The sequence below is a fragment of the Gracilinanus agilis genome, chromosome 2, assembly GCF_016433145.1.
Source record: "Gracilinanus agilis isolate LMUSP501 chromosome 2, AgileGrace, whole genome shotgun sequence".
Taxonomy (NCBI): Eukaryota; Metazoa; Chordata; class Mammalia; order Didelphimorphia; family Didelphidae; genus Gracilinanus; species Gracilinanus agilis.
Genome location: NC_058131.1, coordinates 277,833,973 through 277,846,710, shown reverse-complemented (window position 1 = coordinate 277,846,710; position 12,738 = coordinate 277,833,973). Strand labels below are relative to the sequence as shown.

The 12,738-nt window shown below is 47.3% G+C and overlaps 1 protein-coding gene across 2 annotated transcripts in view; it reads right to left on the bottom strand.

The window, feature by feature from the left end:
* Window positions 1–2,796: 2,796 nt before the first annotated feature.
* Window positions 2,797–12,738, bottom strand: part of SLC2A6 (solute carrier family 2 member 6) — a 13,765-nt gene continuing 3,823 nt past the window's right edge. Inside the window, exons 2-10 of one of the 2 annotated variants that reach the window (XM_044661290.1) lie at window positions 11,322–11,514; window positions 10,271–10,477; window positions 8,457–8,556; window positions 7,190–7,401; window positions 5,540–5,692; window positions 4,837–4,945; window positions 4,562–4,732; window positions 3,966–4,111; window positions 2,797–2,952 (exon numbers count right to left, since the gene is read on the bottom strand). In XM_044661290.1, the coding sequence (XP_044517225.1) occupies window positions 2,797–2,952; window positions 3,966–4,111; window positions 4,562–4,732; window positions 4,837–4,945; window positions 5,540–5,692; window positions 7,190–7,401; window positions 8,457–8,556; window positions 10,271–10,477; window positions 11,322–11,514 (1,447 nt within the window). The remainder of the gene's footprint in view (window positions 2,953–3,965; window positions 4,112–4,561; window positions 4,733–4,836; window positions 4,946–5,539; window positions 5,693–7,189; window positions 7,402–8,456; window positions 8,557–10,270; window positions 10,478–11,321; window positions 11,515–12,738) is intronic. The other variant, XM_044661291.1, reaches the window with a different exon arrangement.

The window sequence follows — 12,738 nt, the reverse complement described above, 5'->3', positions numbered from 1 at the left end:
TTGGAGGAAGATCTTTCTTGAGCTACAGAGGGTTTTCCTCTGAACTAGAATATTTCCTCTTCTAGAACATTTTCTTAATCTAGATTTTCCTTGCTTGGATTTCCAGCGTAATCTGCATTTTTGAGCAATAAAATGTGGCATTTGTCAGTATCACTTTTTTTTAAGCTTTCCTTTTCATTTCCTGAGCCTGAAAGCAAGTAAGATGGGTTGTCCACCATTCATTTTGGAGCAGGGATGGCTTACATTAACCATATCATAGAGACTACCAAGGTTTTTGCCTTTGGAGATGACCTACAAGCTTAAGATATTAAAAAAATCCTTATAAAGACTTGAGAGGCTTTTAGATGAAACAAATGAAGAAACTCAAGAGTTCTTCCCCATTAGATCAATAGATTAGATCTCAGAAGCAGGACTTTCATAGAGGGGCCTTGCTATGTGCAGTAAGGAGATCAGAGGACTCCAGAAAGACTTTTAGCTTTCCAAATAGTTTCATCACTCAGGCCCACCTAGCTTGAAGTTCTATTCTTTTTTTTTTAACCATAGCCCACTCTTTTCAGTCTTTTCTTAAAATGTAAAGCATTCTGGGAGAGCTGTCACAAAACTTTAGTACCTTACACACCAAAATGTTCATTTCTTCCTGATGGTAGAAGCATGGGAGCAATCTTAGGGCCTTAGGCTCCTACAGAATCCTAGTATCTTAGGGATGATTCAGGGCTCAGAGGTTACAGAATTTTAGAGTTGGATGGGAACTTAATGGCTCTTTAGTCCAACTTCATTTCCCATCCAGGAATCACTTCTGTAGCAAATTTGACAGATGACTAACCTGGCTCTGAGGACTTCCATTGACAGTGACCATACCAAATTGGTGTCACTTGTTCTATGTTTCATTTCTGTGTGAAAGTTCATTTTTATGTTGAGCTAAACCTTCACTTGGTAATTTGGTTTAGCCCTGAGTTCTAGAACCAGCTTAACAAATCGAATCCCTCTTCAGATATTTGAAACCATGGTTGCATCCTCTAACTCTACCACCTCTCCTCATCCCCTTCAAATCTTTTTCTAGGCTACTAAAGAAGCTTCAAAATTTGCCAAAACCTAACTTTCCTGAGTAGGAGTGAGGAACTATCTCTAATAGTGATATTAAGTGAGGGGATGGCAATCTGTAGCACAATGGATAGTGCCAGGCCTAGTGTTGGGAGGACCTGGTTTTAAATCTGGCCTCATACACTTTGTAGCTGTGTGACCCTGAGCAAGTCACTTAACTCTGTCCTTGCCAGTCTAATGTCTTAGATTTGATTACAAGATAGAAGATGAGGGTTTTAAAAAAAAAAGACAAGAAAGTTTTCCAGACTAGACCACTCTTATGATCATTGTCCTTCCAAGACTGACAAATGCTGTGAACCAAGCCTGAACTAGACGAGGATATCTGTGAGGAATCCAGTTTTCTCCAGTGATTTGACCTGTCCCCTCTGAAAAGTTTTATTTTGGTTTTCATTTCAAAGTAGACAAATCAGCTAGTTATGCAATTCTGTACAAAACAAATCAAGTTATGGATTCAGTCTATCTTGTGGGCCAGGGAGCTTTACTCCCAGAGTCATAGCATGTCAGGATTGGGAGTGACCTTAGGGATTATCTAGTCCAAAGTTATCCTGAAATTTTACATAGTAGGAAAAGGCAGTTTGCTTTGTTCTGTGACTACAGATTGAACTCTGATCCCAGACAATTATTTTGAAAATTTATTAATCATGAGACATTTGGGCAAATGGATGTGGATGACTTGGGACAATTCAGCCTTACTGTGACACAACCCCAGTGAAAATATGCATAAAATACATCATTTATAAAAGATTTTAGACATGGACTTCTTATGGAATTTGTGTGAGTTTTGAGCAGCAGGGAGGGTGTTTTCATTCTCTTTGTTCCCTCTAATGAGACTGTGGACTGGCCAGCTCCTCTACTTCCCAATGTGAGGTCAGTGGGGAAAAACTCATAGAGCTAGGACACAGCTTTCCACCCATTCTCGGGTTTAAGTTCAACAGCTCCACTGTAAGCTCATAGGGCCTGTTTCTAGATGGAGGTATTGAACATGTTCTGCTTCCCCTTTGGGTCTCTGGGGTCTTTGAGAAACGTCCCAGGTAACATTCATGGACCACGTATTGGTGAGTAGGTCCGTGCTTCACCAGCCCCCAGAACTCATTCCCCTAAAGTTACATACCAATCGTTAACAAAAATTTCTTGTGGCATTGCAAGTCTCCATGGTTTCCAAAATACAGCCAAATTCATTATTTTCTTTGATCCTCAGGCTTGCTCTGTTGTGAATGGAGCAGGCAAGGGAGGAATTAGGATGCCCATTGTACAGGGTAAGAAAGGGGTGAAGCTACTTGTCCAAGGTCAGTGGCAGAGCCAGGATTACGATCTGGTACTTCTCACTCCTTTTCCAATGTTCTCTCTGATCTCGATTCCTTAATCCCGATTGGTTAAGAGCTAGCCCCTTGTCTCTGGACTTCTTCCTGGGATATGCTTGTTTGGTCCACAGAATCTAGCCATTTGGGGGCATTGTGGTCTCCAGGTAGAGGGGAAGGACCACATTCAAATCTGCCATATGTAACACGAGGCCAAGACCAGGAATCTCTGGTGACTTAGAGCTGGGAACCACTTCTTGGCCAGAATGTAGTAGATCTCTCTGTATTTCCCAATTCCACCTGGCATTGCTAATACCTCCCGAGTCCTGCTTCTGAGGAACCCCTCGTGTCCCAGAGCCTGATCCCTTCTCCTGGCCTGGGAGGCTGAAGCACCTGCCTATCTCAGGAATGACCTTTGCCCTGTCCGGAAGAATGATTCGATTTGTTCCAAGGACCGCCGCCTGGTTTCTGGCACGCAGCAGCCTGTGAAGACCAGATTCACCAGACAGATGGCAGCAAAGAAGTAAAATGGGACCTGAAGGCCAAAAGCATTCTGTAGAATAGAGGGGACAGAAAAAGGAATGGATGAGAAGAGCCCAGATAGTATCAATTTGTTGCATGTAGAGCCAGACTTTCCTCCCTACCACCACAGGAAGCACTAGTCATGAAAGTGTACGGAAATTGTTGCTTCACAAGCAGGCTTAGGGTTGCCTTCCTTACATTCTGGCCTCACACAGAAACATTCCCGGGCTCCCCCTTGCCTAATGGGCAAGACCTCATCTGCTCAGCCTGGCCCTTCAAGGCCCAACCTGCCTTTCTGACCTTATCTCACACTATTTCACTTGACCCTCTGCACCAGTGAAATGGCTCATACAATTTGCCACAAACTTTTACTCCCCAAGTTCATAAACATTTCATAGGTTTATTACAAGCAAGGTTTCCTTACCTCTCTGACTGCTCCTGACTTTCCCCTTTTTAGCATGTAACCTAGGCAGTCTTCTCTTTGAGGCCTGGCCTGAATGCTGCTTCCTTCCTAAAAGTGGCTTCTCTGACACTTGCCACCAATAAGGGACTCTTCCTTCTTCACCATACATTGTTCCTTCTCCACCACAGGTGAACAGAGGCCCAGGGGATCATCACTTTACCAGCAAGTCCTTCAGACTTGATATTTGGGTTGGAGGGAGCAAATTCCTCAGTTCCCATCTACCCTGGCAGCTAGCAGTGAGAGGCTAGTAGTGAGTGACTCCTAAATTGCTGCCCTCCTTACTTGTGCTTTTGCTGCATCACATTTTGCCTTATATTTGTTTAACTCTTTCCCTCTGCTTTTAAGATACTCAACTCCACAAGAGCAGACTGGGTCCCCAACACCCTGCAGAGTGCCTTATGGATATCAAGTCCTTAACAAATGCTATTTGATCAAATGTACTAATGAACGAATGAATGAACAAGTTTCACCTGTCTGACTAGGGGCTGGAGCCCCTGACAGAACAGGATGGAATCCCTTTGAAGAGCTCTCTCCCTCTCCCTCCCATTTCTGTGCTTGTGACTGAGGCCAGAGGGACTCACCACCACCAGGAGGAAGGACTTGGTGAGCACGAAGGCCGTGAGCCAGCTGACCAACACACAGAGCCCAGAGGCCACCCCTCGGGCCTTCAGTGGGAGGATCTCAGACATGAGGAGCCATGTGATGGGGCCCCAGCCCATGGCATAGCCTGATGGAAAGAGAGGGAGCGAGACCAGTTCTGTGAAAAGAACCCCCCCTGCTCCCTATCCTCCATCTTGGGAACCTTCTAGTCAGACGGGTCTCCTGGTACTGTCAGCGCATGGTCCCCAGCTGCAGGGTTTCTTATTACCTTCTGGCTCCATGCCATGTGTACCAGCTCCCCCCACAGGTGTGCATGCACAGACCAGGCCCCCAGGCCCCTGTTCCACGTAGACATTCACAAACTCACACGTGCACTTTAGAAATGCACAGCATCTACACAACCACAGGGCCTTCCAAAATAGGGCTTTCATGCCAGACTCACTTTTTTGGGTGCCAGGCAGGGCATTAAGCACAGAACTGCCCCAGGCCCAGGGGATGTCCTGAGAGATGAGCTCCCACCCTCGACACCCCTCCTTCCTGCCCCTTCCCCGGCCATGGACGTTTAGGAAGCCCATACCCATGATGAAGAGCATGGTGGCCAAGAGGGGAATCAGCATAAGGTAGCTTCCTGACCCCGAGGCCTCAAGGGCTCCATGGCTCAGATCCACGGTGGTGTTGGGGGCTGGCGGCTGTGGACTGAAGTGGACGTAGAGTCCCAGGACCAGGTTGGCCACGAACATAATGGAGGCTGTAAACCGAGAGGACAAGGAGGTGTGAAAGCCGGGGACGAGGGTGGGAGAGGGGAGTGCCCTTATCTGGGGCAGGAGGGAGGGAATGGAGCTGTGGTCATACCTGAGACAAAGAGAAGAATCTTCCGGCCTGCTTTGTCCATGGTGGTGGCTGCGATGAGCACCGAGACAAGCCTCACGGCCCCCACAATGGCAGCGTCCTCCTCTGGGGGCTGGGACACACGGGAGCGGGGTTATGGGAGCTCACAGACCCCGCCTCCTCTCCTGCCTTTTCAGGATCCAGGCTAGGGCTTCCCAGGATTTAAGGGAGGCCATCGGCCTGTCCGTGGCTTCCGAATCTCATGGAGGATGAGACGAGGGAACGCTGGGATCAGGGAGGGGACTCGGGCTGTTCGGGGATTTCTGATCTGGGATCCTCCGCTTCAGTGGAGTGGCCCGAGACGGAGCCTGGGCATTCAGGCTTCCCCAGCCAAATTGTGAAGAAGGGGAAGCGCTACACTTGGCCTGACCCCTGCCCGTCAAACCATCCCGATCCACGCCCCGTTTCCTTGGGCTCTCCTTCTGCTAGCCCAGCCGCTGGTTCAATCTAGGCTGCTTGGTTTGGGGGGTGAGTGTGCCTGTCGTCCAAGAAATGGCTTTAGGGTCACAGGGGCCTTCTGGAAACAGAGCCTTAACCCAGAGGAGCCCCTCCAGTGGTGGGGTTTCAGGCCCTGGTGGCCCCCTTCAAGCCTCCCCCCAGGCTTCTAGCCATAGGGATAGGTGGATGCTGGGCAGGTGGCACGGGGCAGGGCCAGGACCGCTCTCACCAGCAGGACTGCCGTGCTGTGGAAGATAGACTGCAGGTACACCAGGATGGGCGTGACCCCCGTGAGCTGCTGCAGGAACCGCATCAGGACTGCGATGGCGATGGGCTTGTAGATGAAAGGGTCCCGCAGCTCCGCCCACGACAGTCCGCTGCTCTGGAGACATTGGGCAGGGGCTGAGGCGCGCTCTCTTCCCTAACAGCAGCCCCCGCAGCACCGCGCTCGGGCTGTCCCAGCGTCTCATCTCTCTGTCCTTACCTTCTCCCCCTCTCCCCCGACCCCACAGAATTGTGAGTTATAGTTCTGGCCATCCTCTCCGAAGGGGGATGAACGGGAGCATTGGAAATACTACTGAGGTGCAAATCAGGCAGCCCGATGAAAGAAGGCCCATGAGGAGGAGCTCTGAGGTTTTATTTTATTTATTAAACCCTTACCTTCTGCCTTAGACTCAATACTAAGTATTGGTTCCAAGGCAGAAGAGTGGTAAGGACTAGATCAGTGGTTCCCAGACTTTTTTGGCTTACTGCCCCCTTTCCAGAAAAAATATTACTTAGTGTCCCTGGAAATTAATTTTTTAAAATTTTAATAGGAATTAATAGGAAAGATAAATGCACCTGTGGCCATCACCACTCCCCCTGGATCGCTGCAGCACCCACCAGGGGGGCAGTAGCACCCACTTTGGGAATCACTGGGCTAGGCAATGGGGTTAAATGACTTGCCCAGGGTCACACAGCTAAGAAATATCCAGGACCTCCTGTCTCTGGGCCTGATTCGCAATCCACTTAGCTACCACAGCTGCCCCCACACCAAGATTTTAGAAGGCTTCAGATGGGTCAGCTGGTAGCTTCCATTGAAGCAGGAGCCCCTGGTCCTTCTAGTCTAGGGCTTCTCAACTTTTCATCTGCTTGGGGAAACCTGAGGACCCTTTCTCAGAATTATGCTTTTGTTTATTTTATTTTATTTTAAAGATATTTTTCCATGGTTACATGATCCTTCCCCCTTTCCTGTCCCCTCCCAAAGCTGACAAGCTTTTCCACTGGGTTATGCATGTTATCATTCAAAACTTCTTTCCATAGAATTGTTTTTAAATGAATAAAATACATAAGACTACAAGGAAAACCATTTATATAGCAATATAGTTATCAAATTATTTTTTTTTGAAAGGACAGGGAGAGGGCATCTGGGTAGCTCAGTGGGTTGAGAGCCAGGCCTAGAGATGGGAGGTCCTAGGTTCAAATCTGGACTCAGACACGTCCTAGCAGTGTGACCCTGGGCAAGTCACTTGACCCCCAATGCCTAGCCCTTACTGCTCTTCTGCCTTGGAACCAATATATACTATAAGTATTGATTCTAAGATGGAAGGTAAAGGTTTAAAAAAAAAAAAAAAAGCACATGGACTAGGGCAGCTATATGACTCAGTGGATAGAGAACCAGGCCTCTAGGCAGGAGGTCTTGGGTTCAGATTTAACACCAAAAACTTACTATGTGACCCTGGGCAAGTCATTAACCCCATTGCCTAGCCCTGACCACTCTTCTGCCTAGGAAGCAATACTTAGTATTGATTCTGAGATGAAAGGGAAGGGCTTAAAAAAAAGAGTGCTTGGATTCGGGTCTTTCCCACGTGATCCTCCTGCTGGTGCTTAGTTTTCTTACCTGCTGCTGGACACTGTTCTGGATCTGCTGGAATTCTCTGTGGAAGTCTGTGTCCCTTCCTCGGAGCCAGGCCAGGGCTTCCAGGGCCTCCTCCTCCTTGCCCTGGGAGAGGAGGAATCGAGGGGAGTTGGGCATAAAGCACAGAAGTACCATCATGACGAATACGGGCACCTCTCCAGCCACTGCCAGCCAGCGCCAGGGCACTTTCAAGCCTAGGGAGCGAGGGCAGAAGAAAGTGAGAGGAGGTGCTGGGACAAGCCTGGGGGGTTTGTGTGGGGGAACAGGAGGCGCTAGTCACAGCCCGTGTTATCCCTCTCCACACCTCCCTGGGGTCCCAGGAACGCCAGGCTGGGGATTCCAAGGCAGAATCCTCGGAGAAGCCTTCTTTGACCACTTCAGGCCACAGGGACCTCTCCTTCTCTGGTGCTTGCTGCTCGCACTCCTCATATGGCCCTAATTATACACCAGTGGTTCCCAAACTTTTTTGGCCTACCGCCCCCTTTCCAGAAAAAATATTACTTAGCCCTCTGGAAATTAATTAAAAAAAATTTTATAGCAATTAATAGGAAAGATAAATGCACCTGTGGCCATCACAGCTTTCCTGGATCACTGTAGCACCCACCAGGGGGCGGTGGCGCCCACTTTGGAAATCACTGTATACACTATCAGCAACAATTTCTGTTCCCTGTACTCTTAGCTTTCCTTATACTTTTCTGTTCCCCCATTTAATATGAAAGTAAATAAATCCTAGGAAATTTCAGCAGAATATAACTATTGACCAAATATTCCCATACCTATTGATGAGAATAATAGCTAGCATTTATATAGAACCTAAAAACTTATAAAGCACCTAAATCCTCAGAATGCTGTGAGGTAGGGGCTATTATCCTCATTTTACAGATGACAAAACTGAGGCTGAGAGATTAAGCGACTTACCAAAAAAGTATTTGAGGCAGAATTTGAACCCAGGTCTTCTTGACTCTTAAGTTCAGCCTTCTAGCTGCCCCTGGGGGTACCATATAACCCCAGGTGGTGAACTCTGAGTCCAGTCTGCATTATTAGTTATCTTCTCGTGTTTCCCGTCTCCCCACTAAGCTATGAGCTCCCTGAGCTCACAAAGCAAACACTTTGTTCAGTTAAGCTAGAGACCCATCGAAGCAATCACAGCAGTGAACAGGGCTTGGAAGGTATTTTGTACTCAGTAAAAGTTCTGGGGGTCAGGATTGATTGATTTATCCAACCCCCCCGCTCCAGAAAAGATACTTGCCCAGAGCATAAAGCAAGAGGGACCCAAAGACGGCCATGATCTGGGGCGTAGCCCCTAGAGCCCCTCGAACTCCAGGATGGGAGATCTCGGACACATAGACCTGTAAGACAAATCAGGGTATGGGGGAAAGAAGCAGAAGGCAGGGCACCTCGGCTCTAGTCTTGGTCCCGCCACTAATTGGCTACAGGATATTGAGTAAGTGATTTCCTTCTGAGTCTCTCTTTCCTCCTCTGCAAAGTGAGGGGGTTGTGCTAGACGGTCCTCCAATCCCTTTCATCTCTAAGAGTCTCTGTTGCTGTCACTCCAAGTCCACAATGGGTCTAGGCCTCGAGGCAGAGAAATGCTGGGTCCCCAGTTTGGGCTCCCCATGAATGGGAGTGGGGGTCCCAGGCTGTGAGAGTCACCAAGAGTCATCGAGACTCTCAAACCAAATAAGATTGTGGATTTGGAACTAGATAGGTCCTTTGAGACCCTGGCCATAATTCCTTCATTTTATAGGAAACCAGGGCTCAGATTAGTTAAGGGACTTTCCCAGGGTCATACTACTAGTCAGTATTGGATTTGGGATTTTGATTCAGTTCTCCCTGACTCCAAATCCAGAGGTCAATCCGCCATTCTGCTTTGCCTTTCAAATAAATGTTGGTTGGACTGACTCGACATGAACTCACTCTGGGTGACCGATGACTCGCCTGCCCCTCTTTTTCCCCACCTGGGAGATACCTGGGGCCTGTTTCAGACTTGTTAGGGGCTGTCCTTGTGGAGAAAGTCTACGAAAGAGGCCTGCTTAGAGGCTACTGAGGGATGTCTGGTCAGCCATGCTGATTCTCCTGATATCACTGCTCCCTTGGCCTTCCACTAGTACCTTTAAGGGTCTCTTTAGCAGCTGTCAGGATGTGCTGAGCGACAGAGAAGCTGAGAAGGCCCCATAGGGAGCAAAAGGCAGGCCCTACTGGAGAGTGATTAGGGACGGGGCTGTGGGAGGAGGGGAGGACCTTCTCTCCTTCCTCTCCTTGCTCAATGTGGATTTTCTTTGATTGAGCAATACCCTTGAGGTCAGGAGCCATTTTTGGTTGAGAACTGGCCAGGCCTGGATAGTAGATGGTGTCCAGGCTGTGAGAGTCACCCAGGTTGGTGGGCAGTCCTTACCCCTGTGCCTAGAAGACATCTTTCTGAGAAATTAGTCGATTTGTGGCCTATTCGATCTGGGAAGCTCTTTAGAGATCATTTATTCTGACCCTTTCATTTTTTAGAGGAGAGAACAAAAACCTAGTTCTAGTATGTGACTCACCTAAGCTGTTAAATCTAACTTCTCCGAGTCTGATTTTAGTGCTCTAATTCAACCACCGACTTTATGAATGGAGAAACTGATGCTCAGAGATGGGAAATCGGATCCAAAGGCATATATAGCAAGTTTGTTTTTTTTTAAAACCTTTACTTTCCATCTTGGAGTCAATACTGTGTATTGGCTCCTTTGTGGAAGAGTGGTAAGGGAAGGCAATGGGGGGGGGGTCAAGTGACTTGCCCAGGGTCACACAGCTGGGATGTGTCTGAGGCCAGATTTGAACCTAGGGCCTCCCGTTTCTAGGCCTGGCTGTCAATCCACTGAGCAACCCATCTGCCCCCTATAGCAAGTTAATGGAATAGAGAAGCTATCATTGACATACTCTTGGCTATGAAGTGCAACAAATCAGTAATTAGCCTTGACAACAAAAGGGAAAATAGGACCCCAATTCATGTGGTTGCTGATTCTTCTTCCCCTCCTTCCCCCCAAAATCCCAAGGAGATATAAGGATCACTCTAGGAATTGTCCTTACTGGGATACAGGCAGCGGTGAGACCTCCTGCAAAGCCGGTCAAAGTCCTTCCCAGTAAGAGCATCCACAGACCCTGAGCGCCGGCCATGAGGGCGTAGCCGATTACTGAGGGTACAGCAGAGAACATGATACTGAGCTTCCTGCCCAGGAGGTCGTTGAGTACCATAGCACTGAGGCCGCCAGCAGCTGCTCCCAACGTGAATACAGACTGTGGAAAAAGGAGATCTGGTAGGGTGACCACATCCAGACCTAACTTCCTTGGACAGGGACCCACTCCTCCCATCTGAGGCTGGAGAGATGCTTTTCCTCTAGGGCAGTGATGGACAAACTTTTTAAAGAGGGGGCCAAAGGAAAGGAAAGGAAAAAAAAACTTTAGATGGGCCAATATAATTTATTAAAAAATAACAATGATATATTTTACAAAATTCTTGTATTTTTTGTGATACTAAGCCCTATTTATGACTGAAAGATTATGAAGAAGGGCTGCTATGACTCCGGGGGTCATAGTTTGCCCATCATTGCTCTAAGGGATGTAGTCATTGGACAGAGCTGCTGGGATACCCAATGCTCCCTTTCCCAAGGTGTGCCAGGCATATATACTTGAACAGTTTCTGGGCAAGTCCTTACCCTTTGGAAGGCTCTCTCCCCCAAGCCTGGGCTCTATGGGTGCCCCAAAGACTTCCTCTTTCCCTGGGAGGGTGTCTGCTCTGTCCTGGGCTCCAGTCTCCAAGGTGTGGGAATAGAATAAATTTATCCCCTTTAGATCTTGACCATGCATGATCCAGGACAGAGTAGCAGTAAATCAGCTTGCTTAAATTTCCTACTTTCATTTCTTTGCAAAAATTTTCTGAGAGATATGTTGGGGCCCGAAGGGTAGGGTACAAAGAAAGTCCTGGAAAACCCAAGAGCTCAGGGACTTTTCTGGGGCAAGGAGGTATTGAAGGGTAAAGAGTAAGGTTTGCCTGGGCTCTTCAGCATACCAGTTAACCCTGGGCTGGGGGAAAAAAGAGGTTATCTTTAGAAATCCTGAACCAGACCTCCAGAAACCTTACCCCGAACCAGGAAGACTCCGTCTTGTTCATTCTTAAAGCTGGATTGGGGGATCTCTCAAGAGCTGGGATGACTGGGGATGTGTAGACCAGGGCATAGCCAAAGCTGAAATTTCCCAGTACTGCTGCAAAGGTGGCCAGAAACAGCCGCTTATTCTTCAGGGTTCTAGGGAAGGAAGAAAGGGTGGGAGGAGGGCTACCTGTAAAGTCCCACTTCACTTCCTCCCACTTCACTTCCTCCCAGTGTCCCCAACCAGTTATCTGTTTCATTCTTTTCTGAACATCTCCTCCCACACTTATAGCTCACATATAGAACATGGCACAGAATGTTGGACTTGGAAGGGATCTTTGAGAACTTCTGGATTAATCCCTTCATTTTATAGATGGAAAAGCTGAGGTTCAGAGAAGTTAATGACTTGGACAAAGGCACACAGCTTCAGTTCTGGCCACCACAGTTTAACAGAAACTGTAACAAATTGGAATGTGTCCAGAGGAAAGAAGTTGATCAAAGTGATAATGGTTCTTGGTATAATGATTTATGTAAAGAACAGGTGAAGGAATTGGTGATGTTTAGTTTTGAGAAGAGAAGACTGGGAGAAGGGCAATAGACCCTGTCTGCAAATATTTGAACGGTTGTCATAAGGAAGAGGGAATAGACTATTACTGCACGGATAGAACTGGAACCATTGTTGGGATGAGCTGGACTCAGCTTGTACTGCTGACTGAGCTGATTGTTAAATTTTCAGTGTGCACATTTACACTCTGGAAATTGGCAAATGCTATTATTGTTTGGGTTTTTGTCTAGATTTAAGAAAGCGATGGAGAAAAATGTTACTGATGTAGATTAGATTTAAAAAGGTGAACTTTTCTTTTTTCGAGAGCTGGTTATTAAATATTTGTTGGCACTTCTCTGGCTGAGAAGCAGAGTTCAATGTTCAATGTAAGGAAGCACTTTCTTTTCTTTCTTTCTTTTTTTTTAAACAATTAAATAATGGGATGGTATACTTCATAAGATAGAGAGGTCCTTGTCCCTGGGAATGTTCAAGCAAAGGCTAGCTTGTCAGAGATGCTGAAGGGGGGCATTCTTACTTTGGGAGAGAAGTTGAATGCTCTCTGACATTCCTCCCCATTCTGAAATTCTCTTAACAACTTTTAGGCCAACAAAGATCACAGATTTATCATAAAGAGATGTCTATTCTTATTCATTCAGAAAATGCATCAGATAAAGTTTTATAGGAGGGGAAAGGCTGAAAAAGAAGCTTGGGATAAGGTTTCTAATCTCTCCATTTACTTCCTCTCTTTCTCCCCTCTCTCTTTTTCTTTCCTTCCTTCCTTTGTTCCTTCCTTTGTTCCTTTGTTCCTTCCTTCCTTCCTTCCTTCCTTCCTTCCTTCCTTCCTTCCTTCCTTCCTTCCTTCCTTC